Here is a 27,686-nt window from a genome sequence, read left to right on the forward strand (position 1 = left end):
GTGTGTGTGTGTGTGTGTTGCTGTGTGTATCGCTGTTGGTGGTGCTGGTGGTCGGCGTGGTGCCGCTTTGTGCACGCTGTGTGTGTGTGTGTGTTGCTGTGTGTATCGGTGTTGGTGGTGCTGGTGGTCTGCGTGGTGCCGGTTTGTGGATGATGTGTGTGTGCGTGTTGCTGTGTGTATCACTGTTGGCGGTACTGGTGGTCTGTATGGTGCCGGTTTGTGCACGGTGTGTGTGCGTGTTGCTGTGTGTATCGCTGCTGGTGGTGCTGGTGGTCTGTGTGGTGCCGGTTTGTGCACGGTGTGTGTGTGTGTGTGTGTTGTTGTGTGTATCACTGCTGGTGGTGCTGGTGGTTGGCGTGGTGCCGCTTTGTGCATGCTGTGTGTGTGTGTGTGTTGCTGTGTGTATCGCTGTTGGTGGTGCTGGTGGTCTGCGTGGTGCCGGTTTGTGCACGGTGTGTGTGTGTGTGTGTTGCTGTGTATATCGCTGTTGGTGGTGCTGGTGGTCTGCCTGCTGCCGGTTTGTGCACGGTGTGTGTGTGTGTGTGTTGCTGTGTGGATCGCTGCTGGTGTTGCTGGTGTTCTGCGTGGTGCCGGTTTGTGCACGGTGTGTGTGTGTGTGTGTTGCTGTGTGTATCGCTGTTGGTGGTGCTGGTGGTCTGCGTGGTGCCGGTTTGTGCACGGTGTGTGTGTGTGTGTGTTGCTGTGTGTATCGCTGTTGGTGGTGCTGGTGGTCTGCGTGGTGCCGGTTTGTGCACGGTGTGTGTGTGTGTGTGTGTTGCTGTGTGTATCGCTGTTGGTGGTGCTGGTGGTCTGCGTGGTGCCGGTTTGTGCACGGCGGACGCTCGCGAGACTTACGTACCGTTCACACAGCGCGCACCCCTGCGCGCAGGTCCGTGGATATGATTGCCTGCCTCGTTTCCGTGCCTGCGCACGCGCGTTCGTGGGATCGAGTCGGTGGGCATGCGCGGTGCCTTGCGCGTGCCCGTGTCGGGCCGGGCGTGGAAGCGGCGGGAGATATGCGGGGTTTGTCGTCGTGGCTGTGCCCAGGGCCGTGGCTGTGGCTGCTCCTACTGCTGACGTCGGCGCCGGCGGTGGGCGGCGGCTCGAAGCACCCCCGGCTGCGCGAGGCCGTGCTGCGGGACCTGGCCCGCGGCAAGGTTGAGGTGAGCACGGTCGGGGGCCGCGGGGCACGCCGGGCCTCAGCTGGTGCCCGGCGGCCCCTGACGGGGTGTCCACTCCTGCAGACGTGCGGCGGGTGACGGCTGAACCGCCTCAGGGAGGTACGTATCGGGGCCGGGCTGCGGCCGCGAGCTGGGGCTTCCCGGCGCTGAGCCGGGCCCGGCCGACCACTCTCCGCAGGTGAAGGCGTTCGTCACCCAGGACATCCCGCTCTAGTACCCGCCTGCGGCGGCTGCAACGCTGGGGTCTGGATCGGATTGGACAGGATGGGACAGGAACAGGACAAGATGTGAGGGAATGATATATGGGAGGGGACCGGCTGAGGGAGGATGGAGTTTTGTGAAGTATGATGGACAGGGTTTGGTGAGGAGCGGAGGACGGGTGGTTGGGGGATGTGATGAATCGGATGGTATGTGGGAAACAGGATGGGATGGGGCACCGAACAGATTGGTTGGAAGGGAATAGGGGGATATGAGAGAAGATGGGCTGGTATGGAGGATGGTACAGGATAGGCAGAAATGGGATGTGACAGAGGATAGAAGGGGATGTGATGAAGTATGGAATGGGATAAAGGTTGCATGGGCCTGATCAATGCTGCCCAGTCCTTGACACATTGCCCAGCCATAACCTGGAGATGAAACACCTGCCTGGTGCCGACCCTGAGCTTGTGCTCCTCAGCCGCCGGTATGAGGAGTTAGAAGTGAGTGGGCAGTGTGGCACCTGCTGTCACAGGGCCTTGGGTGGTCAGTGCCCCACAGGTGCCAGGCTACAGCCCCTGTCTGGTTGCAGAGAATTCCCCTGAGTGACATGACCCGGGAAGAAATCAACCAGCTGGTGCAGGAGTTGGGCTTCTACCGCAAAGAGACGCCTGATGCCCCTGTGCCAGAGGAGTTCCAGTTTGCCCCTGCCAAGCCTGTGCCAATACTGCTGCACCCCCAAGCAGCCACCACTGATGGCAAGACCCCACCCAAACGTGACAAGGAAGAACACCCAGACCTTTAGCAAGTAATGTCACACTTGGGATAGGGTCCTGCAGCCAGTCCCAGTGTAGGGAATGAGGGTATTATGGCAACTGGGGATGGTGTCACAGGGTGGCAAAGGTTTTTTCCCCCCCGCTCTTGCTTGGTGCTGTGTCACCTCTGCTCAAGGATGCCCTAGGCAGATCCAGCCTCAAGCAGGGGCTTCCAGGGCACTTGTGGGCATTACAAAGGTCCTGTGTGCTAGTTGATGCTCACCTGTCCTGGGAGCCCATTATCCCTGGCCAGTTAGGAGGAACAGCATTCCTTGCAGTCCCTTGCTGTGCCCAGAGGTTTAGCTGCTCCGAGCACTAGGCAGCAGTGTCATGCCTGCATGGGACAGGATGAAACCCTCAGCAGAAAGCGCCAGGTGCTAAGGGTAGATGTGCTGAGTCCCAGTAGTGGGAAGGCTGCCCTAAGAAGGGGCTTTATCCCCCAGCAGGGTTATGTCATATCCAGCTCCTAGTAAAGCTTTTATTTGCGGTCATCTGCATTGTGTAATCTTTTCAGAGAGCTCAGTGGCGTGCATCCTGAACTGCTCTGTTCCAAGGACAGCTGGGTGCCCCAGAGCTTCTCACAGAGGCAGGAGAGGATAGCAGTCAGTTACTGCTGGTGAGCCACAAACCAACCTACATGCCAACTGTGTTGTTCCTGTGCCACCTCGCCCCAGCATGATAGAGGGGTGAGGTGGTGGGCACAATGGCATGGGATGAGCTGTTCTCACAGGGTTCAGGGGGATGGGCATGAGCCCATGAGTAAGTCCTACAGTGTTAAACCAAAGCCCCATGGCTGTACTGGCCCAGTGGTGACATCTGGCCCTCAGCTATGGAAGGAAGTGGGGCACAGTTGCAGTTGACCCCAGCCTTGCTGGCCATGTGGGATCTTTCCCCTGTGCCAGGCCTGGGGGCAGTTTGGGGGGCGAGGGGGAGGGGAAAGGTGTGCAGGCAGAGAGTGAACCCTGGTCAGGGTGGCTCAGCTATGGACATCATCCATGAGGCAAGGAGCAGTACATGTCCCAGTGTCTCTTCAGGCTGGGTGTGTGGTTAAGATGCAGGTAGAGGGGCCAGCAGCAGCTGGACTGCCAGTGTTCCCCAAGCACTGTGGTGTGTAATATGCTACTGGCAGAAGGACCCGAACCAGAGGAACTGCCCTAGATAAACGTTTATTATCTGGCTGGTGTTGGTACACGTGTCAGCGCAGGTGTAGAGATGTGACAGAGGGGCGAGTGGCGCTGAGCACGTGGGTACCCTGAGCTGGAGAGGAGAGCAGGGGCAGTTGTCCCAGCTTGCTCCCTTTGCCTTGCACTCTCCTGGGACCCCTTGCAACTGCCCTCTACCCAGCCCACAGGTGCTCCCAATGTGGAAGTGCCCCAGGTGCACGTGGAGGCGGGAAGCAGGGTGTTGGTATAGTTGTGGAGCTGTCCCCAAGGGAGGTGACATCAAGTAGGGCCTGCAGGGGGCAGAGAGGCTGCCTTGCAGAGGGCCAAGGGAACCACTGACAGATGCTACCTGCTAGATATACCATTACCTTGCCTGGACTGCACAGCTGTGCCCAGGGACACAGGGATGGTGCCTGCAGGGCAAACAATTCCTGGAGAACAAATAACTTAAAAAGCTGGAGCATGGGGGGCAAGCCAGGGTGGGAGCACCCCCAGCACCACGCACCTGGCTCTGCCCACAGATGGCCGAGGCAGAAGCAGCTCTGCCAAGGCAGAGGTGTGGGGGTACCCTGGTGGAAGAGTTCTCCTGTCCCCAGTGCCACACCCATGGCCCCCCAGACCCTCCCAGGTAAGCAGCTCTCCTGCCCACAGGCAGCTCTGGGGTGAGGGCAGCAGTGGGGGGGGGCAGGACAGGCTCTAGCACTCTTTCTGCCGCATGCGCAACTCGTGGCGACGCAGGTGGTTATAGAGGGACTGCACGTAGGTGAAGACGCACTTGGCGTCAGGCTTCTTCCCCATGATCATCATGTCTTCGACCTCCACCAGCGGCACGCAGTCCACCAGCGTCCTGCAGAGATGAAGCCTTCAGCATGGCCTCAAGCAGCCTACCCCACGTGGGGGCTGAGCTGGGCACCCCACACTGGCCAGGGCCTGCTGGTGTGGGCACTGTTGCCCTCAGACCTGCTCAGCTCCTTCCACACACCTCTGCATCCCACCCTGGTACCCACAGTCCATCAGCTCCTGACACTGGGAAGAGCGCCTGCTGTCTGCCCTGGGAGGTGCCTGCCCCAGGGCAGGGGTTGCCCAGCTGTCTGCACCACTTGCTCACCTGGTGCTTTCTGCCCCACTTTTTGATGCTGGCAGTCATCCCCTGCTCAAGGCATGCCCACCCTCCTCCTCTTCCTCCTCTAGCTGATGCTGCTGCTTCTAGGCGGAGCCCAGCCTCGCTGCAGGTGTCTGCCATGCCCCTGCCTCAAATACTACCAAGAGGTTCAGGGAAAGCAGGGGGTCGCTCACAGTTATATGCACTGCCCCTTACTCCTCCCTCAAGCCCTGGGCCTGCTTCTTCTGCCTTCCCACGAGCCCTGCCAGCCCAGCTCCATTCCTCGGGCCAGACCAGAACCCAGGGGGTGCCTGCCCCAGGCCCAGCACACCCTACTGCTGGAGTAGGCACTGCCCTGCTTCAGCTCACTCAACCTGGCCTATCTCCTCTCCATGTCCTACCACACTGCAGGGGTCCTTGCAGGACCCAAGTCTAGCAGCTATCAGTCTTGTGGGGCCCTGGCAGATCAGGTGTAGTTGTGTCCCTATCCCCATAGTAGCCTTGGGCCTCTGCCGCTGCTCTTTTGGTGGTGTAGCCCACTCTGCCTTGCCACCCATGCAGTTCCCTGGGCTATGTCTCTCCCCAGGTTAGGGCTCCCTGGGTGCTGGAAGGGACTGACAACACAATTAGGAGTCATGATGACAACCAGGAAGGGCATGGAGGGGGTCTGGCCACCTCCTGCCTTCTCCTTTCTACTGGGAGAGAAAGGGTGGGGGGCACAGATGCAATCCTGCCACTGCTGCCAATACTTCTGGCCCTGTCCAGGCCCCACCTCCCTACCAGGCACTACCCCCCTTCAGGCTGCTGCTGGAACAAGGGCTGCATTGGCACTGGGGGTAGTGTTGACACAAACTGGCAATACCTGCTGACACCATGGCCAGTTCAGCTGCTTTGGCCTGGGCCCCTCAAGCTTCTACCCCAAGGCTGTGAGTGCACAAGGAGGATCCCCCCCAAGGCAGGGCTCTGCCCCCAAAGACAGGGTGCAGAAGGAGGGTCTGAGCTCTATGCATGCCACCCACCATGAGAGCACCCTCAACCTCCAAGCCTTGTACCTCCCCTGTCCCCTCCTGCAGTAGCCCCACTACACACGTTGGCCCTCTAGAACAGCCGCACTCCAAGGAGTGACCCCAGCCAGTGCCAGCCCTGGGGGAGCACCAGGGCCCAGGAGAGCCCCCCACCCTGAATCCCAGGGCCTCTGCCATACTATTAGGTCTCTGCTGCCTGCTCAGTGGGCTCCAAGCCCACAGGCTGGCTGGCACCAGCCCCACCTCATTATTTGATCCCCTCCACCACCATGGGGATGAGGGGGGGTGATGCTTGGGGCCTTGGAAAAGCCTTGCCACTGCCAGCCTGGGTCAGGGGGTGATGGAGCAATGGCAGCACATGGACAGTGGCTCTACCCTTATAAAGCCATTGTTTGGGCCCTGGTGTGCCAGCACTGTGCAGAGCCAGGAGAGCTGCAGCTCTAGCGCCAGCCAGGATGCCCTGAGACAGGCACAAACACTGCAGGATGAGGCAGGACCTGAGCCTTGAGTCACATTTTCCAGGCTCCTGCTTCTGCCCATATATGAACAGGCAGCATCTCAGAGCTGGATATGCACCCTGAGGCAGGGGAATGAGGCACCAAGTGGAAGCAATGATGCTGCAGCATCCTGCAGGGCCACCCACACTCAGGCAGCACCACTCAAAATACCTTGAGTGGCATCCCAGCAGCTGATCCCTGGGTCAGGCTCAGCCATGGGGGCAGGGCTCTAACTACTGCCCTCCCCCCAGCCAGAGATCACACAGCACTCCAGGGTGATACAGTCTCCCCTGCCCAAACCCCCACAGGCACTATTCCAGAAGGCTGGAGCCCAACCAGCTGTCTCTGCCCATCTCCTGCTGGGCCCTGTCTGGCACCACCAGGATTTGCCCCTCACCCACCAGCATCCCCCAGCCTCGTCCGCAGCCAAGGCAGTCAGTTCCCTGCCGAGCCCTGGTGGTGGTGGGGGCGTGGGCAGGTATTTGGAGGGGAAGATTCTCACCATCGGTCCTGGGGGGGCTGACAATGGGCTACGACTTTTTGGTTTTTACCAGCCCCTTCTGGACCAGGCAGCGATAGAATTCCTGAATGTATGTGTACACACACTTCCAATCTGGCTCGCGCATCCGGACCATGTCCTCCACGTCCAGCAACTGCGGACAGTCCGCGTGCTTCCTGGGTGCAGGGAGAGAGGGGCAAGCCAGTGACCGAAGCCCAGTCAGGGAGGGAAGGAAGAGAAAACAAGAGACACAGATCAGTGCAGTTCCCATCCCACTGGCAGCTGCTTTGCTCTGGCATGCTCTGGGGATGCACAGTGCAGGGCCAGGAGGGCTCCAGGCATCCCATGCCAAGGCCATTCAGTGATAATGGGGGGGGCACAAGCAAGGGGGAAGAGGGGCAGGTGAGTGGCGTGGAGAGGCGTGTAGTCCAGAGGGAAAGACATAGAAGAAGAGGAAGAGGATGACGAGTGAGGTGTTCTGGCACGCCAGGTGCTCAGGGAGCGGGTTCCAAAGTGGAGCGGCGCTCTATATAGCCTCTATATAGACCCGCTGGGAGGATTGGGGGGGGGGGACAAGCCTCGCCCTCCTGCCCAGCTCCACTTGGAACCACGCAGCACAGCCCTGGTGCAGGAAGCTCAGGAGAGGACGCTCACAAGAGCTGGAGGAGGAGGAAGGACAAGAGGCCACCTGGCTTCCAGGCCGGAGAGATCGATGGCTCTCTCAAGTCCGCACACCAGTTTCCCAATTAAGGCAAAAAAATTCATCAACAGGAGCGCCAAGAGCCAGGCCCACAGCCCCCTTCTCACTCCACCAAACAGCACCACAGCTCCCTGGTAGGTTGTGGGAGTCCCCATCTCACCCCCCTACCTTGGACATCAGTAGGATGGGACCCTCACCCCCAGCCCTGCCCCCTGGCAGGGTGCTGGAGGAGAGGAGTAAATGGGTGGGAAAGAGACAGAAGGAAAGAGAGAGGGGCTGGCTGCCAGCCCTCCAGCTGGGCGCACTCCCGTCTCTCAGCACCCAGGAAAACCAGAAGCAAAAGGAGAAGGGAAGAGACTGGAGAAGCTGCAATGGTGTTTGAGCCCCTACAAATGTGAAAGGAGGCACCTGGCATAGCCAAACCCTTCTGCCCCCACTCACTGCAGTCCCACACCTGGTAGCCCAGGATGGAATGTACTGCCTGAAGCCAGGTGGGCTCACAGGGCTGCTTCTCTGCCTTTGGGTGCTCTACCCCACACCCAGGAACCCAGACCCCTATACCCACCCTTGCCACACCAGATGGGGCTGCACTGGCCTCTTGTGACTCTGTCCACAGAGCTGCTGATTGCCCCCACAGCGCCTAACCTTGTTGCATTGCATGGGGGCAGTGACACCTACAGGCACCCATCTCCAGCACCATCACCTCCACGTGTCCCCCTTCACCCCAGCAGTGAGCAGGAGAGCCACTCCAAGCCATCCCAAGTCCATATGATAGCAAGAGAGGTACATACTCTGCAGAAGAGAAGGCCACCTCGAAGTTTTGGCGGCGGTTCTGGGGTGTCAGCTTACTGTAGTCAAATGCATCGGGGAAGAAATTGTGGACCAAGGCACAGAAGGCCATGCCATCACTCCAGCTGGATGAGAAGTTCTGGATGTCCACATGCTGAGAGGGCAACAGAGTTACCAAGGGACAGAGTGACTGGCCTTGGGACAGGAAGAGGAGGTGGCACCCACCTCATAGCCCCGGGTCTTGGCTCTGCACCAGTCCAGCAACATCTGTTTGATACTGTTGGCATTTGGCACACCAAAGCTGGAGGAGCGCTGCATGGTGCTCTGCGATGCTGCAGGATTTGGACTGTGGCAGGAGACATGGGGTGTTACCCATAGCTGCAGGATATTATTTGTACAGCACTCGCTGCCCTGGCCAGTCTGCCCCAGACCCAGCCTCACCTCCCACCCTCTTTCTGCAGCTTCTCCATCATGGCCTTGCGTGCCTGTGAGGCCGATGTCTTGGGCAGGCTCTGTGCTTTCATCAGTTCCTTCTTCTTCTCTGCCTGACGTCGCTCCAGCGCAGCCAGGCTGCTCTGCCGAGAAGCACTCTCATCCTCACGGTCAAAAAGGCTGGGAGAGAGATAGGCAGTACTGAAGGAGCTGTGAGCAGCCATGGGGAGGGTAAGCAGTGGTCTCAGCCCGTGGCCAGCCCTGGAACTCTGGAGACCTCCATATCCCTGGGACAGAAGAGGTGGCTTAAGGTCCTCAGGTGGCAGAACCCACGAGAATCTCGGAACACAGTGAATGTACCTCAAGGACCTGGAGGCTTTGGGGTCACATTTGCAGTGGGGACACTACAAGCTGGGCAGAGGGTTTGTGCAAGCAGATGAGTGACAAGGGACCATGTCGGGCTGTCCCCACAGGCACCTCTGCTCACCTGCCTGTCTTTCTGGATGAGGAGCTGTAGGATGATTTGGTTTGAACAAAAGTGCTGTTGCCATCTGCAGAGAGAGGAAGAACAGACGCCCTGGGCAGGAGCTGCACCAGGCAGGCAGGACTCTGCCTGCACCAGGGCAGTGATGGCTCAGCAGCAGCAATGTCCCAGGGTTACACCCTGAGGATGCTGTGGAGAAAGGGCAGGAAAAACTCTTACTGTCCGATCTCTTCACATAACTCGACTCCATGGTTGTAGTATGGGAGGTCTTCGTGCCATCACCTGCAGGGACAAAGCAATGGGAACTACTGGGCTGGGAGCAGCAGCACCCACAGACACCTGCTGCTGCCAAGCACCTTTGCACCCACACAGTGCAACAGGGAGAAGTCCCAGGTGGTAGGCAGAGGTAGGCACGTAGAGGGAGGACAGAGGGCATGTGCTCTTCAGGCAGAGAACAGAGGCAAGTGCAAAGCAGCAGGGAGCTGGGGCATCCCTCAGCCCCTGCAGCCACTCGGCTTGAGCCACCCAGAGACTGGGAGAACAGCGGTATAGGAGACAAGACACAGGCCAAAGGTGCAGATGAGGCCCTGCCATCCTGACAGGGTTAGGGATTCAGAGGGAAGTCACCAGAGTAGAACCCTTAATTATCCCCAGGCAGACTCCAGGCAAGCCAGAGACTCAGCTCTGAAACACTGTCCTCCTCCCAGCACAGTCAAGCCAGACTCAGAACAGGCAGTGAATGGCAAAGGAGCTGAGGTGGCAGAGCACTGGGAAGGATTCTGCAAGGCCCCCAAAGGACTGGCACACCCCCCCCAGCCCAATCCATACTAGACTGGACGAGACGCTCAGTCTTGGTGATGGTGCTGCATGCCGAGCCATCAGCTGACTGAGTGCTCTGCCTGGTGGTGGTCTCTGTGGCATGGCCAACCCTTCCTGCCACAGGTTGGCTCCTCGCCTCCTGCAGCCGCTGGTCTCGCTCCTTCTCCCGTTGGTCTGCAAACATGAGTGGGAGATGGCATCACGCAGGGAGGTGGGGTGGTGGGCATGGTTCCTGCCACACCAGGGGTCCTGCAGCTGCTGCTAGCCCACAACTGGTTCATCGGAAGGATGATGTCCTTGTCCTCATGAAGCCAATAGAGGGCCAGCATGCACCCTATTGCTTCCCTGCGGCTGGACAGCCCCACTTCAGTACTCTATACTGTCACCACCACTGCTCTGACTCCAGCAGGGGTCATCCCCGAGTACCTCGCTTGCGCTGGCGCAGCTCCCGCATGGCATTTCGAATCAGCCGTCGCTCCTCAAAGTCTGTTGTCCGATCCAGCTGCAGGAGGGGGAAGTCATCATTAGTCTTTTGCCATCAGCTTGAGGTCCCTTTACCTTCTTGCAGGAGCCCAAACCAGAGAAAGAGGTACCATCTTATCCAGAACATCCTCATCCTCAATCTTGCTCAGCTCCTCGACATTCAGCTTGCTCCTTCTCTCCACCTCCCTCACTTGCACCTTCTCCATGCCGTTTGGCAGCTCTGGTTCCTGCCTTGGTGCCTGGTGTTGCTCCACCACCTCTGGCTCCATCTGCAAGGACATCACCATGCAGCTGAGCCCCTGCGGGCTTGGCCAACCCCCCACCTCTTCTCAGGGTCCGGACCCTTATCACCCTGACACCTGCCCAGTGCTACAGGCAGTGAGGACCCTGGAGAGGATCTGCTGCATAGGGCCTAAGTGCTCTCAGCTGGTGGGATGCCACAAGCATCTGCAGCACTCAAGGAAGGCAGGGAGCATGACAATCTGCAGCATCCCATGCCCCAGGAGGGCCTAGCAGTCTCTCTCTTCCTTCCAGTCTGGCTGCCATAATATCTCCAAATCCTCCCTGCTAGGAGGTGGCTGGGTCTTCCAGCAGGCAGGGGCTGCCCAGGGCTCTGGGCTGGGCAGCATCTGTTACCCAGTGGGCAAGGTGCTGGCAAGGCCAGTGTATGCCATTAGCAGCCCAGGGATTTCCATGGAATTAAGGGACTTAGTGTAGAGAAGAGCTTGTGGAGGAGATCAAGAGCCTTGCCCCGCATCCCTGCCAGGATCTAGGCCAGTTCGGCCCCCGCCCAAGCACAGCCAGGACGCCAAGTCCCTTTCAGCACAACCCCCCAGCAATGCATAGCAGGCAGTGGGCCAGGCCTGGAATAGGGCACAGAAGCACCAGGGATGACAGAGGGGGATCAGAGCAGCCCCACGCACACACCCCACCCTGCATCCTGTGGCCCGGTAATCAGTGCATGGCAAAGTCATCAGCAGGAGTTGATGTGGGCCACATGCACCCATGCCACCACCTGTGCCTGGGGCTGTGGTAGGGGCAAGACAGCTGCCTGTGGCCTCCCACCTGGCACACTGGGAATGCAAAACAGGTGGGTGCACAGCCCTGCCACAGTGAGCCCAAGGAGTGTCAGTTCCCCATGGTGCCATGTCTTTGTGCACCACTGCCACAGTCACACCTTATGCCAGGGCTATAGACACCCCCAAGAGCCCTGGAGGCTGGTGACCCCCTCCCTTCCCCGTCATGGGGCAGGGCTGCCCACACTCACGCTGCTGTTGCTTCGGGAGAGACGCAGGGCCGATTGCTGGCACGTACTGGAGAAAGTGGGTGGATGGGCCACAGGGCCACTGGGCTCCTCAGTGCCCTCAAAGTGGGCGCAAGGGTCCTGTGCTTCCAGAAAGAGGGTGCTGATATCCTCCCTGGAGGGCGTCTGCAGCCCTGGCGCCAGCAGATTGAGGCGGCGGCCCAGACGCCCCAGCTCTGCCCGCAACTCCAAGTGCTCCTGCTCCAATGTCTGCAGTACCTGCACCAGCGTCTGCACTCGCTGCAGAGCCCACTCCAGTTGCCCCTCTGCTGCCCCCCGGAATGCCTCCAGCTCCTGCCGCAGCTCTGCCAGCTCAGCCACCCCAGCTTGCGCCAGCCCCTCCAAGCTGAGCCCCGGCATGGTGGCAGTGCAGGCGCTGCAGTGAGGCCCGCTCAGCTGTCTGCTGCCCTTTATAGGGGCCCAGGCACCCCCCCAGCTGGAGGCTGGCCCACTCCCTGCCTGTGGGCTATTCTGGTCCCAGCAGCTGGGGGTCCCGTGCAGGGGTGCTGAGCAAGGCACCACACTTGGCAGCACATCCGGCTGTGGGACCAGGTGGCTCAGCAATGGGAGCCCTGCAAGTGGCCCCCCTGCCAGGGCCAGATACCAGCCTGAGGGCTGTGGAACAAAGTGGTGGGGACCAGCCCTGACCACTGCAGTGCTGGGTGAGTGAAAAGGTCAACCACTGCTGTGTTCTTTTGCCCAAGTGCCTTCCCACTCTGGGCCAGCATCACCCACAGCACATCTCCAGCCCCAGGCTGGCATTGGTGCAAGGGCCTGGTCACAGCATGGATTTTAGGTCTTCATACCCCAGCACTTCCCAATGCCTGCCCCAGGGGGAGCAGGTCCCTGCAACCGGCAGCACCCCACCAACAAGACATGCTGCCATGGCTACTGCCCCCAAGTCCCTGTAGCCTGCTGGTCCTCCAAGCAAGCCCTTTGTGGCAGGGCTACCAGCATGACTGCCTCTTCCTCTTCCCTGCTCACCAGGAGCATACCTGGAGGCTGCATCTCCTGGTAGGCAGCTAGTAGGTCTCGGGCACCCCACCTCACTGGACAGACCCACTAATGAGAGCTGTCAAGTGCTTGGGCCAAGCCTGCCCAAGCGCACTAGCACAGGGAAGTCGCCGCACCACAGCCAGCTGCCCACAGGCAGGATCTGCTGGCGGGTGTGGGCAGCACCTGTGGGCACTGCCTGCCTCATGCTGGCAAGGGTTGGGCTGAGGATGGGGTGAAGCCAGTGGTACCACAGCCATGAGCCACACCAGGCCAGGGGTGGTACCACAGCCACTAGCAGTGACACAGGCCACCCACAGTGCTGTTCCTGCAGAAGCAGCCAGGCACGTGCAGGGCCATGAGTGAGACAGAGCCATGTTTGACATCCTGGCTCCTGCCAAGGCGGCACACAGACGCCTCACATTACCCTAGATGGGCACAAGCAGATTAAAACACTTCAAGGGCTGTGTGCACCGAGCCCCAGGTGGCCACAGCCTGCTCTCCTCACAAGACACTGCAAAGGGGTTGATTTCTCAGGTTTTTTTTCTCCAGTTGCACCCAAGAATCCCTCCTAGGTGAGCTGGGGCTTTGGGCACTCTGCACTCAGGATGGCATAGCAGGAACAGGCAGGACCCCATCCCACAGCTCCAGGGTGCTTTAGAGATCATTGAGGAGTAGCCTCCCTCCAAGGCAGGCTCCCCAGCCACATGGCCAAGGTTCATCCCCAGGAGAAAAAACAGAGGGGTGGTTGGCAATGGGTTTTTCCCTGAGCTGCTGCCACCCTCAAAGGTATTTAAAACGAAGGGAGACCAACAAAAGATTCTTTGTCCCTCTCCACCCACCTCCCCAAGTGTCTGAGTACATGGTGGCACAGTCCAGAGTGCAGGAGGCTCATGTGGGGCTGTGCAACCACACACAAAGTCCAGAATCTCTTGATGAAAAAAAAACCCTAACAAAACAAAAGCAACAACCAAAACCAGTCAGAGCCTCTGGACCATATTGCCTACACTAACTCCTTGATCCCTGGTCCCTACCACAAGCCCTGAAACTGCCAGGCAATGGCCAGGTGGGGCATAGCCCCATAGACCCCCCAGGCACTCACCTTGGTGACATTGCTGCTGACACTGCTGATGTTGCAGATGCTGCTGACACTGCTGGGGATGGTGGTGATACGGATGGGGGTGCTCCGCAGACCCAGAGTCACCTCTGAAAGAGGAGCAAGAGGCATGTGGAATCTGACCCAGCCCACAAGCTCAGCCCCACAGCTGGGAGGGTCTCTGACTGAGCTATCTGCCTGCCCCACACATCCTGCCCTGGCAGTGAACACTGAGGTCTGGCACAGGGAAAGGGCTTTAGGGGCAAGCAACAGATAGGAAAGTTGAGAACCCTCGCTGCCCTGGCTCATCATCCTCTCCAAGAAAGGGCACTTTATTCAGTGCTTCAGCTGGAGCCAAGACCCCCTGGTGAGAGGAATGGCCACAGGAGCATCCTGAGCCAGCCACATTTGCAGGCAAGCAGGGTTGGGGCAGGGTAGGAACAGGCACGGTGCAGTGGTGGGATGGGACAGAGCATAATGGTGTGGGCTCCCCTGAACCAGCAGGTCAGTGGGGAGAGGATGGGGCAGAGCTGCAGGGGCAGGGCAGGGATTGGGGAATGACCCCAAACATAAACACGTTAAGACATGGGGGCTGGGGATAGGCTACAGGGACAGATGGTCTCCCCGAACTGAGATGCCCCAAGCAGCCTGAGAGTTTAAGCCAAAGGATGAGGGCTGCCAGGCACACTTTGTTCTTCCAGCAGCACTTGTGCTGAACATCTGGGCTGCCAGCACTCAAATGCCACTGCTGCCAATCAGCACCCACCTGGCCTGGCTCAGCCTGCCCTCTTCCACCTGCCCATTTGTGCCCACCATCTATCAGTGCCCAACTGCCCACTGGCACCCACCTGCTCCACTGCCCAGCTGTGCACACTGTCCTATTAGGAGCACAGTCCTGTAGCACTTGCAGCCCGGTGGATTCCCCGTGTCCATTCCCCTACAGTGCCCACCTTCCTGAGAGATCCCCACCTCTTCCAGTCCCACCTCCCTGCATGACACCTGTGCCCATGAGCCCTACAGTGTCAAGCCTCATGACGGTAGCCATCTGCCCACTGGACCTGTCCTGCACACCCCGTACCCATCAGTGCCCACCTGCCCGCTGGCTGCCGGGGGCGGCCGTAATGCGGGGCGCCAGGGGCTGCACGCGCCCATCCTTGATCTCGATGGTGAAGAAGGTCTTCATGGCGTCGAGACGGGATCCGGCGGGGCGCGGGGCCGAGCGCTGCTCTGCGCCGCTGCTGCCCCGCGCGTTTTGAGCGGGCGGCGGCGGGGCCGTGCGGAGCCCCCTCTGCCATTGGGCGGCCCCGGCCCGCCCCCCCGAGCCGCCCGCCCCCGCCGGGACGAACCGCTGCGCGCGCTCCCGCACCGAGCCGGCGGCAGGGGAAGGTGGGGGTCCGGCGGGGCGCGGTGCTGCGGGGATGGGCGCGGGGGTCACCGGACTGCGGCCGCCTGCGTGTCTCCGCCGGGACTTGGCCCCGCACCCTGCATGCAACGCCCCGCGGTGCCCCGTGCGATACACGCTGCCCCCCACCCTGGGCTGCTCCCTGCGATGCATGCTGCCCCCGCCCCGGGACGCTATGCTGTGCATGCAGACCCCCTAGGTTGCCCACACAATGCGCAATGTCCCCGGAGTGCCTGACCACGTGGTCACAGGATGTGCTGCTGCCCCCCAGAGATCCCATCATTTTCCAGGGTGGCTGCAGCCCCTCAAGGCCTCTGCTCTCTCCCCCCACTGCTGCCGGACGCTTGTGCAGATGGCTGAGAGGGAGGGCTTCTGGGCAGGAAGAAGAGCAGGTGGGCAGCCAACAGCATCCTGTGGCATCCTGGCATTGCAAAGGTCCACACCTACCCAGGCTCCACCAGGCACATCCCGCCACCGGGAAGCAGAGGATGGAGGCAGCCCCTACTAAGATCTTACCTGTGGGGCCAGCAAGGCAAAGGGAGGAGGGTGCCAGCTCCCGCCGGTGAGTATTCAAGCGAGCCGGGGTCCCCATTACCTCCTGAGTGGGCACTGATGCTTGGGAAGAGACAGGTCAAGGAAGGAATAACACAAAGGGAGCAGAGAGTGAGCATGGCATAGGTGCTGCTGGTATCTCCCCCACCCCAGCACAGCACCCTGTGGTCTCCCTCCCCATCACTCCACACTCCCCAGAGCTTAGTGCCAAAATCTATCAGCTGCCCTGCACCCTAGGCATGGGCTCTCTCCTGCAATGCAAAGCCACACTAGAGAGGAGGGTAGGCTCTGTGCCCAGCAGATCAGTGGGGGTCCCTGGGGTCTGTGTTGAAAGGATGGGATCACCCCTTTCCTCACCAGGCTCTGACACACCATTGCCTCTGGAGAGACGCTGAGGGGACCAGGGGGATCAGCCTGCAAGTGAAAGCAGGGCTCTGCCCTGGGGCTGGAGTCAATGATGCCCATGGAGAGAGGGGGCTCAGCTTCTCCTCAGAACCCAGGTTTAAGCCCCCTGTGAGGCAAGGGGGGGGGGGGGGGGGGGTGTCCGATCCTGCACACCTTCCTCTACCCCAGGGCTGTGCCACACTGCAACCCACCACCTCCAGCATCTTCCCAGGAGCCAGCAGACTCCATGGGCTCCTCAGAGGGACAGCAACCTCCACCTCCCAGGGCAGCACCCCTGACCCTGGAAAGCAGAGAGCTGTGTTTTGGTTTTTTCCCACTTCCTCCTGGGACAACCATGGGGAATGGTTTTCCCAGCAGTAGGAAGAGGGCAACTGCTAGCCACTGGAATCCCTCAGGGCTGTGAGGAGGCCCTGCCGGGTGCTGGGCCCAAGGTGGGGGTGGTCAGAGCCAGCTGTGCACAGCTCTCAGCCTTATTGGGACAAAGAATGCAAAAGGCCAGGGTTTGCTACTGGCACCAATTCCCTCTCATGGCCCTGCAGTAACCCGGCCAGAGTGGGAGCCCCAGTAAACAGCCTCCCTGGCACCCAGTTCACTGGCTGGTGTGGGCATTGCCACCACATGGCTAGGCAGCAATCAGCCCCCAGCTAGGGGTGGCCTTTGGCCTGGCCGTGTCCTGCACTCACATTTCTGGCCTAGCACACGTGGGCTGGAGTCATGTCCCCAGGGCTGCCTGGGATATACATGCTGCAGGACAGGGGAGCAGGGGGGGCTCTGGGGGAGCACTGCCCAGCTGTCAGGGGGACACAGCTCTCATGTCACCCCCTTCAGGGCTACACTTACCCACTGATGGCCGCTTGTGTCTCCCACCTGGCCCCAGCACCTGGCAGTGCACCCCAACATGAAGCTGTGGGAGTAGAGTGGAAGAGCACTCAGCTGGGTGTTACATGTTCCCATTAAGTTGCCTTCAACCCACAGACTGCCAGCTCTGGGCAAGGAGGACAGCACCAACTGCCACCAGTTTTGTACCTGGCTGCCAGTACTGGGCTGGCCTGGGATGAGTTGCTCTCCTCTGGGGCTTTGTGCCACACTGGGCTCTGGGGTGCTGGCAGGACTGCCCAGGCTCCCTTCTTTCCAGGCTGCCTGGGGCTGCCCCTGGGGCTGACCCTGCTGCAGGTCCTCACCACCATCCTCAGGCTCTGGACTGGGCTCTGGGGTTGGCTGAAGCTCCAGGAGCACAAGGGTCCCTGAAACCACGGCTGTGGGTCAGAAGAGGCTCTGCTCGGGGAGCCTACAGCTGCCTGCAACGCATCCTTGCTCCTGCAGCCCCTCCCAGGCACCCAGCTGCCCTGCCCACCGTTGTGAGATGGTATGTCCTCCATCCTGCTGCAGCTGGCCAGGCACAGCACCTAGACAGAACTCTGCCATGGACTTTTGTGGGAACTCACCCTGAGCACTGGGTTTCTGGGGGTCTCCTGCTTGCTGGCTGCACAGCTCCTGCCTCCCAGCTGGGACATGCTCCTGCTCCACCACATCCTCTCGCCTGTGGGCCTAGGGAGAGCAGAACCAGCCCTAGTCCAGTCTCTGACTAGGCCACCATGGCCCATTCCAGCCAGGGATGCATAAGCTGTGGTCTCTTCCCCTCCTATCCAGGTCCCTGCCTGCATGCTGCCTGGAACTGACAAGCCAGTCCCTGCACAGGAGTCACAGAAAGTGGCTCACCAGGGGACAAGTGTTGCATCCTGTCGGCAGGGAGGGAGACAGTGTCTAGTGAAGGGGACCCCAAATCTGCCCTATGCCCCCAGCCCAGGCACTCCAGGGCTCCATGATGCAGAGAACACCCACTTTTACATTACCCTGTCCATAGCACCTGCAGCTCTGCTGGGCAAAAGATTAAATATTCTGAACACAGGACCACACACAGGTGACAGATGAGTGTCCAACATAAGTCTAGGCAGGGTTAAGGTGTCCTGGTGTCGGCTATGGAACCAGGTGCCCGTGCCTCTAGCAGCACCATGACTCTACGGCAGGGGGAGACAAAGAGGGGCCTGTTCCCTGAGGCCCCAAACCCAAGGATGGAAATGGCCTTGGGTTTGTAGTAATCGGCCAGATGGAGCAGAACATCCCTCTCAGCTGCTCATTGCTATCCCAGCCAGCCAGGGCTTGAGGGCATCATGCCAGCACATCCAGATGGAGATCCAGACAGTGCTGAAAGGTGGCACAAGGCCACATTCCTTTGGCAGTCTCCTGCTATGGCCATGGGACAAGTGGAAGAAGAAACAGGGCTGGACAGAGGCAGATGAGGGAACCCACAGCTTCTCACCTGGCTGCAGGTGCACCCATTGCTTCTCCTCTTCCCACCCTGAAAGGGCAACCCCACAGGGTTGGGTGCACAGATCTACCACCACACAGTCTCCACACAGTCATCCCTGCTGCACTGAAAACCCTGTCTTGTTCTGGTTCCTTCCAGCTCTGCTCACCAGCTTGTCCCTCCCCCATCCAGAAAGCCCCCAGCTTCACTCCAGAATGAGTCCTGGTCCCTCAAAGGCTGGCAGGAACAGCCATCATGAGAAGGGGAACAGGGAATCAAGGTTTCTACCCATACAAGGGAACTGCTGCAGGAGAGATGAATGGCTGTTGCCTCCAAAGAGCCCCATCCCCAAGAACTGGAGCAGAGATGAGTGCTGCCACCATGAGTGCACCACATGCACCAAGGGGCTTCCAGATCCCCACCAGACTGCATCCCTGGGAGAAGCCCAAGGGGCACCCTGGCCTGAGGCCCCAGTCCCAGCTCACCACTGCTGGGGCCACACTGGCACAGCCCAGCCATGTTTCCCCTGTCCCCAAAGACCCCAGCCCCACCTGCCTCAGTCCCTTCAGGCAGGCAAGCACAGCTTACCCAGAGCTCTGTGCTCCAGAAAGGCTGGCACAGGAACCCCAGGAAAGGGTGAAATCTTAAACAGTCCCACCCCCTGCAGTGCTCTACACACTCACCTCTGAGCCTTTGGGCTCCTGGGCAGGGGTCTGCTCCACAGCCTCCCTGTACTCACTCTCCTCTGGCCCAGCCAGTGCTGGCTCTGCATCATCCTGCTGGCTGCTCTCCCCGCTCTTTTCTGTGCCTGGAAGCTTGGTGCTGCTCTCACCACAGCTCTCTTCACTCCTAGTAAAGGCTGGTGTTTCAGCGTTATGCGTCTGGACAATTTTAATTTCCCCAGGCACAGTGTGGGGAGTCTTGCTGCCATCATTCTGGCTGCTCTGCACATTTCCAGCCAGGGTAGCAGCTGGATGGGAGCAAAGACGGTGTTCAGGAAAGAGCTGTCCACATCCCAGACTCTCCAGGGCATCTCCCCCCGAACATGGGAATGGTGCCTCACCTTCAATCTCCTCAGCCCGCAGCTTACGGATGGCAGCTCGAATCAGCTTGCGCTCCTCATACTCACCCGCTGCCCGCAGCTGCAAGAGGGAAGGACCCAGGAAATAAGTAGGGTCAGCCCCAGAACAAGTTTCATCCCAGCAAATGGTCTGCCCTGGCATGGTCACTCACCAGTTTTGTCAGTTCCTCCACACTGGTGATGGCTTTGAGCTGCTCAGACAAGGCAGTCAGGGCTTCCTGCTGCTCCTCTTCCACGCGACAGGACCTGAGCAGGGTGAGAGCAGTGGCCATCTGGGAGCTGTTGTGGGCACTTGCGAGCAAAGTCCCCTTGTGGGTAGCTGGCAGATCCAGGCAACAGGCCCCACCATGAGTCAAGCTGCTCTGTGGCATCCTGCTCCCACCCTCATGTTCACTCAAATCTGTCCCAGCCACAGTGGGACCAGGTGCCGCAGCCCCCATCTCCCAGGGCAGAGGCAGGGAATGACCTCAGCTCCCAACAGGACTCACTGTGGCCAATTCTCCTTGTCGTCCTGTCGGTGGCTGCTGCGTTCTGGGCGGAAGCGCTTGGATGCCAACGTCTCCTCATCCCGCTCTAACTCCTGCCGCTGCAGCTCCCGGATAGCTGAGCGGATGCGACGCCGCTCAGCCAGGTCCAGTGTGGCCTCCAGCTGGGTGCACAGGGCAGGGCTCAGCACTGGCTCTGGCCACTAAGCCCCCATCTCAGCCCTGGTGCTGCCCTCTGCCACACTGCCATGAGCTGCCCACACTCTGGACAAAGGCACTGTTTGTGTGTGGCACCCACATGCCCAGTGCACGCTGCCTGGCACTGCGGGAAGTGGGCACGGCCCCCTCAGGGCAGGATGCTAGGACCAGTCATGGTGAGGAGGGGCTGCCATGGTGGCACCGAGACCTCTGACCATGTAAAGGTCGAAGAGATAAGCATGCAAAATGAACACCTACCAGTGGTTCTGCTGCCTACAAGAGTTGATGTCCTGCAGCTCTGCCCCTCCCAGTGCCACTAGCTCTGGAATGAGTTTTCCTACCCATGCCAGCCCCTCCAGCAGTGAAGGGACAGGAAAGCACATTCTCTTTTCATTCCATGTTCCCCAGGATATGCTGGTTGAAAGGGCCCCAGCATCTCACCAAGGGGTCATCTTGTCCACCTTGCAGCTCTCCCCACCTTCATCCACTGCAAGCAGATGGCAGGCAGCTCTTGGAACCAAATCCATGAGTGGGATCTGTCCTAAATCCAAGTCCAACCCTTTATGTGTGGGAAGCACAGCCACAACTCCCCCACAAATGCCCCCCATGAATATCTCACAGGTGTTCCAGGTGCTCCTCATCCCATCCACGGCCAGCACCTGGCATGGGCACCCAGGGCTGCTCCCCCTCTTCCAGAGCAGGTCACAGCCCAGCCGCACTACTAGCTCCAGTTTTTCCAGAGGGCCATGAATATACCTCCTGATGTTGAAGGAGCAGAAGGCAGCCAGATCTGGCTGGCCAGGGCAGGCATAGCTCCACTATCCTCACACTGTCCTGCTGCAGGACATCAAGACTGCTCTGACACTGGGAACCCAGGAGGTGATTTCCCATGGAGCTCATTAAAAACAAACCCCATGACCAACAGCAGCTGCTGTCATCATCAAGCCCTAGCATGCTGGGAGAAGCCATGGCTGTACCACAGGACAAGAGTATCAGTCCCTTCTCTTCCTGTCCCATGGGTCACTGACAGGCCACCCATCCAGGCTCTCTGGGTTCTGCTGTAGCAGGGATCCAGGGTTAGTCCCTTGACTGGACCTGAATTGAGCCACACTGAAGGCCCCATACCACCTGTACACAGACTTCTCTGCAGAGACCTTGACAAGCTATTGCCCTTTGCCCTCTCTGCTTGGAGCTTGGTGACATGGGAGGGTATTCCCATCTTAATTAAGCCAGCAAGCACAGAACAGGCACAGAGATGCAATGTGCCATCCCAGTGGCAGCCAAAACTGTGGTACTCCAACCCTTGCCAGCTGTAAAGCCCAACTGGGAGCATTATCCTTCCCAAACTGGGAAGATCCCAGTGGCTGGGACTACAAACCCCTAAGGCAGACAAACTCTAAAACTACACATAACCTCTGGAGGAGCTGCCTGGAGTCAGGGTGCTCTTTCCCTCCCACCCCAGCAGCCCCCACCATGCCAGAAGGCAGTATCATCCCTTCCAGCATCCTGGCTAGAGCTGAGGCCTGCAGCCCACTCTGGGCTTTTATGCAGAGCAGGCACATCTGCCACCACAAAGCCAGGGAAGCAGCTGGAAAGAGCAGGAGCCATGACACTGCCAGAGCAGTGGGGAGTCTTGGAGAGAAAAGCAGCCCCTCCATCCTCATGGGCCTCTCATTTTCCATATGGCCTGGATGGCTGCTGGCATCCCGAAGATGTCACTACACTGGGGACAACTACTGCCAGGACAAAGGCATGGTCCAGCAGCAATGGCAGCCACTCTGGCCAGCCAGGAATCCTGGCTCCCTGCAAACAGGGCAGCACGGATGGGTGGGGAAGTGGTGGAATTTGATTCAGCTCAAAATGAGGGGCTGGAGGCAGAGCTTTGCGGTAAGGACAGCTCTCCCTGCAGCCATCCAAAGGCTTTTAGGACAGTAAAATAGTACTCAACAGCATATTGAGTGGCCAAGGCCTTGGCCCTTCCCTAAATAAGCTGCTGGCAGTGAGGGGCAAGCTGGGCTGGGCCCCAGCATCTGGGTCAGGGCAGAGGGAAAGGTGGAGGGAGGGAGGAGAAGGGGCATGTGCACAGCAGCTGCAGAAGTTGTAAGTGCCAGAAAAAGAAGACACAATGGGACACCAGCCCTGCAGACCCTGGTGCAGGAAACATGCTGGCACCAGTGTGTGCTGTGTGGAACCCACCTGCCAGCTCTGGGGTCTGCCCTACCCAGGAGGCTCCAGCTAGGACCTGACCTGCACGCAGGTCCTGGAAGGCTTCTCCCCACAGGACAAATGGCAGGGCAGGAGAAAATGCTTTTTTCCAAGCCCACGTCAGCAGGGAGCTGGGATGAGGCAAATGAGCAGCTTTGGAAACTCCATAGCCAGTGGCAGGGGAAAGCATGTTGGAAACCACAGCAGCTGCAAAGGGATGAAGGGGCCCAACCCTGCCAGCACAGCCAGGCTCAGGGATTGGCACATGCTGGGGCCCATGGGCCCTGCCCAGCTGCCAGCAAATTAATGGTTCCAAGCAAACACCCTCCTCAGCACACAGAGTGCCTTTGTGAAAGGACACTGGCACAGCACCCATAGCTGCTTCCCCACTGGTGCCCAACACAGCAGTGGTCAGAGCCCGGTGCAGCAGGCAGCTCCTCCAGGATGGCTGCAATTACCCCAGCTTGCATGCATCCATCCGGCTCTTTGGAGTGTTAGAGCTCACAGCACTTTGGAGGCTGGAGCCTGGCCACAGGGAAACCACTTTGAGACATCAGAAGAGCCTGGCACGTCGAGCACCTCCTGCAGCCCAAAGCTTTACTGTCACCTTTGGAAAGAGCCATGGGGAGCATGGCTGCTCCCAAGGCAGAGGAAAGCAGGAAGAACACTGGACGGCAGGGATATGGCAGGGATGCTGTGCTTCTTAGGGCCATCGAAGATTTGCCAAAGGCTACTGGGTATAAGAAGGGAATCTCATGACAGCAACTTTCCTAGCTCAACCCCGCCCTGCTGCTCTCTCCAAAGGAATTTACATCCTCCTTAATTAACCAGACTAGGAGTTGGAGGGGCTGGGAGAGGAAGCATTCCCCGGCCCAAGGCCAGCAGGCCTCAGCCTGGAGCTCAGTAGCTCAAACAATCTCTTGCTTCTGGACATCCACCTAAGGACCACCCTGCAGAGTAGCACCCACCCCATCCCCCACAGCTCCCTCCCCTGGCTTCTCCAAGCCCTTGGTCACCTTTATGCTTCACCATTGGTTCATCCCAGCTGACCCTCCTGGGACTAGGATAACAGTACTGGGGTGGGAATCATATGGATGCCTATAGCAGGAGTTGCAGGGCAGAGGCTTCCTGGCAGCTTCCAGCCCAGCCAGCAGAGGAGTGAGGGGGCTGCAGGAATCTCCTCAATTCCCCCAGTCTCCTTCTTCCAGTTTTCCTGGGGACATCAGATGCTGCTGCCTAGGTGTCACTTGGGAGAAAGGAGAAGCAAGGCAGAGTGGAGGGCTGGGGAGAGCAGAGAAGAAGGGAGGAAGTGGTGGGAGAGGCAGTTTTCCCTTATATGGACTAATCCTCTCCTAGCTGAGTGGAGCCAAAAACTAACCAGAAGAAAAATTCCTTCCCTGTCTCACGTCAGCTCAGATGAGGCTTTTTTGCCACACAGCAAACAGAGATGTGGGTCACAAGCACACTGCTCTGGGGAGGCAAAACCTCAGCATTTCAAAGAAAAAGCATCCATAGAAACGGTGCTTGCTGCAGGATGAGATCCACGTCCCTGGGCTGGCCAGACACCAGGAACCCACCATTGCTCCTGGGGCTCCATCTCAGATCAGAGACCTCGGCTGGGACATGGCAGAGCTGGAGCACTGGCAGGATGGGGAGACACCCTGACCACCCATACCCAAACCTCTGGATGGGTGGTCCGTTGGCCCCAATATCACCCCATGAGAAACAAGTCGGCTTCTCAGCTCGAACCACGGGCAGGTCTGCGTGTCATCACTCAGAGCTGGATGAGGGTGGCAGGACAGGAGGCTCAGCCGGGGGCAATCCCCGTGTCGACCCACAGCACAGCCCTCACTTCCCTTCGGCATCCCGACTCTTTCCTGTTCCAGCAGACCTGCCTCCCCTGCTGACTCAGCTTCCTTCTGTGATCATTCCCCATCGCTGGCCTGGACTACCCTGGCTCAACCGCCGGGGCAGCCAGCACAGCCCTATCACGGGGCCGGGGGTCCCTGGGGTTGCCCCAAAGCTGGGCACTTGTAGGGGCTTGCCGGGACACCAACCCCAGCTGAGTATCCTGAGTCCCGTCTTCGAGACGCGGAGGCCCTCATCCTCCAAAGCCCACTGCCGCGGCAGGGCACGACTGCGGCACTCGCTCCTGGGGCAGTGCTCCGGCCGGTGCTTCAGAAGACGCCACACAGGATGGGATGGGATGTAAAGCCACGCGGGCAGAGCCCGGGAAGTGCGCCTGGCACGGCGCCAGCCCCCGGCAGCGCGGGAACCCGCAAGGGGACAGCGGGGAGCAGGGAATTTGTGCCGGCAACGGGGAACGATTCCCCGGGATCCGCCGGCCGAGAAGATGGAGCCGGGAGAGGAGGTACGGGCGGGCCCGGTTGCCAGCAAAGGGCCAAGAGCAGCCAGAACAGCGGGGCCAGAGACATCGGAATCACCGGAGTAGAGCGGGGTCTCGTGCTGGAGCTCACCCCGGCCCAGATCCCGAACAGGGCCAGAGCTGGTCCCTCCAGATGCTGCCTCCTGGGAAAAGCGCTGGGTCTCCAGCGCTATATCCGCTCCCTCCGTTCCGGAGACATGGCTCCGGAAACCCCCGGGCGAACGACAAACCCGAGGCCCGCCCGGTCCCGATCTGCCCGCGCCAGAGACAGCAGCCCCCGGCCCGGTGGGTTCAAGAAGCCGAGGCACCTCCAGGCACGATCAGCCCCCGGATCCGCCGCGGGCGCGCACCGTACCCCGAGCCCCGGAGCAGCCGCAGGACTCACTAGCTTCCGCAGCGCTCCCTCGTCCATCCCAAGGAGGCTTTCCTGGGACATCCTGACCGCCGGGCCCACGCTGCTGAGGCCGGGACTCGCTGGCAGCTGAGACTCGCTGGCGGCCGAGACAACAAAGTGCGGCCGGGGCGGCGCGGCCCCGCGCTGGGTTCGACTGCGCTCCCTCCCCTCCCCGCCCTCCGGCTCCGGCTCAGCTCCGCTCCGCTCCAGTTCGTGCTCCCAGCAGCGCCGCACCCCACCGCTTCCCGCCTCCCCGCCGCTTCCCATCGCCCCGCCCCGCCGGACCTGCGGGTCCCGTATCGCGGTGCCCAGCCCTCTCCCGGCACCGGCACCGAGACGAAACGTCCTGCCGTGCTGTGCCGTGCCGCCCCGCTCCGGACTCACTCCCGTCCCGGTTCCCACGCCGGTGCCGGTGTAGCGGAACTCGGGCTTAGCCTGCTTGGGGTGGAATCCCAGGGTGTATCCCAGGTGTGCCCGCGGAGTGTCACCGATCTCAGCCCGGGCGCGGGGACTCCCCACCCGCAGGAGCTGCTGCATCCCCCGGCTTGCAGGATGCGGGGCAGAGAGCCACCAGCACCTCCTGCCCAGAGACCCTCTCACCGGACGCGGGGGATCACACCATGGGATGCCCCTGCATGCACTGGGGAGCTGTTTGAGCTGCTCCCTGGCACTGCTGCAGGATTAATTAATGCCCAGGGCACCCCCAAAACCCTGCGAGGGCTCCCCTGAAGATGTGTTTCCCCTCCACATGGTCCTACTGCTTGCCCCAACTCAGGAGCTGCTTGTGGTGTCCTTGTCCTTACATCCTGTCCCAGGCCCCAGAAGGCAGTTCCAGGACAGCCAAGCTCTGGTGTTGAGAGATTGAGAGGTTTCCCTGGAGACCCCAGTTAGGCTCCTTACCTGCAGATGAAGTGCAGCTCTGCTCTGCAGAGGACAAACTTGTTGGGACTCAACTTTGTTTCTAGGCAAAGGCCAGAAGTATTCCCTGGAGAGGACTAAGTACTTGATGTAACCCAGAGGTGCTGTGGGCTCTGCAAAGAAGACAGCTGCCATCTGCTTCCAGCTCCTAGGTGTGGGGGAGAGGTGCTGCTCCCTGCTTTGAACAGCTACCCAGAGACCAAGGGGCTTCTCCAGAGGAGGTCACTGAGATTAAGTTTGCTGCTCTTCTGGGAGTTCCCAGCAATCTGGGAAGATGGGTGGGATGGAGCAGGACCACAGCATCATCTGACACAGGGCAGGACTCACCACTGTGAGCTAGAAAGATGGGGTGTGGTAGAGGTGGCTAGAAGGTGCAGCAGTTTCCACACTGGGAGTGTTGGTTCAGATGTCTCACTTCAGGCCTGCTTGGCAGGGTGGGTCTCCAGCTGCACAGGCATCCCAGAGCCCTCTGCTCCCCTAGGTTCCTCAGCAGCTCTCCACTCTCCAGGCCTGAGCACTGGGCTCCAGTGGAGCACAACATCCCCTGCCCAAGCAACCATGCTAAAGCCAACCCCTCCAAGCACTGTGCCCTCTGACGTAACATCACCCTCTGCCAGTCTCAGCAGCAACATCATATTCACTTGCTGGATGATCCTTGCCATGTTTGCCACAGAGCTGCTACACAGGGGGCTGGGGTCTGCCCTGCACTGCATTTCTGCTGTCACACAGCCCCTCAGGGACCAGGCACCAGCACACTCAGAGATCTGCATCACTTGCAACTCTGCTGTCACATGGGAGCAGGCACTGCCACATACCCAGCTCCTGGCCTTCAAGCAGCACAGCTAGCAGCAGCTCATCTGCCCTTGGGATATTGCCAAACTTCAGCTGTTGAAGGTACACCAGGTTTGCTCCCCAGACCCTCTGCCAGCAGCAGCACTGGGCAGGGCAATTGCTACTGGTGCGTGGCTGACAGCATGAATGGTGGTCTTCCCACACAGAGCACCCAGAAGCAGAAGCATGCTGAGCTGTGTAGATAAAGTAGCCTTAGGTACACAGCTTTCAGTGTGCACGGTGGCACTTATCCTGCCTCTGCTCCCACATGTCTGCACCAATTCTGGCTCCATCCCCCCAGGCAGTGATCCTGTCACATCCTCACTAACCCACTGCCACATTCCCGGGATCACCCACCACACAGTATAGGCAGGGCACCCCAGGGGTGAAGTGGGCATGCAGCCAGCCAAGCACAGACTCCCATTAGACCTCCTTATTCCATGTAGTGGAGCAAGGGGATATTTACAAACTCCTCTGAGAGTCTAGGGCTCCAGCTCCAGGCCTGGCTCTGGAAGGGCTGAGGAGAGGCTGCCCTGTGCATTGGTGCAGGGCAGGTGAGGTGGTGATCTCACCAGTTTTCAGCAATCACAGCATGCTGTTGTATGTTCTGTGCTGACAAAAGCGGTCATATCGCCCAGTAGGTGGGAAAAACCTGCATCAAGAGACAGAGGCCTGGGTGGGTGCACAGATCCTAGCCAGGGGACAAGTAGCCCCAGCAAAGGGAGGAGGGGCGAGAATCCTTTAGGTTCCCTTTGGGGATGCTAAACATAATGTTAAATACCAGTGACGGAATTTTGTTGTGCAAGCACATGTCTGGAACTGGTCTGGGCACCTGCCTGACTCAGGGATGGGACAAGGCACACAAGGGTAGGGACGTGACTGTAGTGCCAGGCAGGGAGAATTCAATCTTACCTGGGGCATAGCCTTTCCTCTGGGCACAGGGGC

At 59.7% G+C, this 27,686-nt stretch overlaps 2 protein-coding genes across 2 annotated transcripts; one reads left to right on the forward strand and one right to left on the reverse strand.

The window, feature by feature from the left end:
- Window positions 1–960: 960 nt before the first annotated feature.
- On the forward strand, window positions 961–2,676 carry SELENOM (selenoprotein M). Its single transcript, XM_062504474.1, is given in 6 exon segments — window positions 961–1,006; window positions 1,009–1,163; window positions 1,245–1,280; window positions 1,360–1,394; window positions 1,801–1,879; window positions 1,969–2,676. Coding segments are annotated over 6 exon segments (564 nt in total). The 3' UTR covers window positions 2,182–2,676.
- Window positions 2,677–3,353: 677 nt separating this feature from the next.
- SMTN (smoothelin) lies at window positions 3,354–25,073 on the reverse strand. The gene is made up of 21 exons (XM_062504414.1): window positions 24,984–25,073; window positions 19,813–19,973; window positions 19,477–19,570; window positions 19,307–19,385; window positions 18,927–19,213; window positions 17,381–17,483; window positions 16,962–17,191; window positions 16,776–16,839; window positions 15,495–15,593; window positions 14,669–14,986; window positions 13,583–13,686; window positions 11,452–11,568; window positions 10,295–10,453; window positions 10,128–10,203; window positions 9,711–9,875; window positions 9,102–9,164; window positions 8,886–8,949; window positions 8,408–8,578; window positions 8,192–8,312; window positions 7,969–8,120; window positions 3,354–4,201 (listed from the first exon to the last, which is right to left on the reverse strand). Exons 1-21 carry the CDS (start codon window positions 25,032–25,034, stop codon window positions 4,051–4,053), a joined length of 2,829 nt encoding a protein of 942 aa, XP_062360398.1. The 5' UTR covers window positions 25,035–25,073; the 3' UTR covers window positions 3,354–4,050.
- Window positions 25,074–27,686: the final 2,613 nt, after the last annotated feature.

Source organism: Cinclus cinclus, chromosome 17, assembly GCF_963662255.1.
Source record: "Cinclus cinclus chromosome 17, bCinCin1.1, whole genome shotgun sequence".
In the NCBI taxonomy this organism is placed as follows: Eukaryota; Metazoa; Chordata; class Aves; order Passeriformes; family Cinclidae; genus Cinclus; species Cinclus cinclus.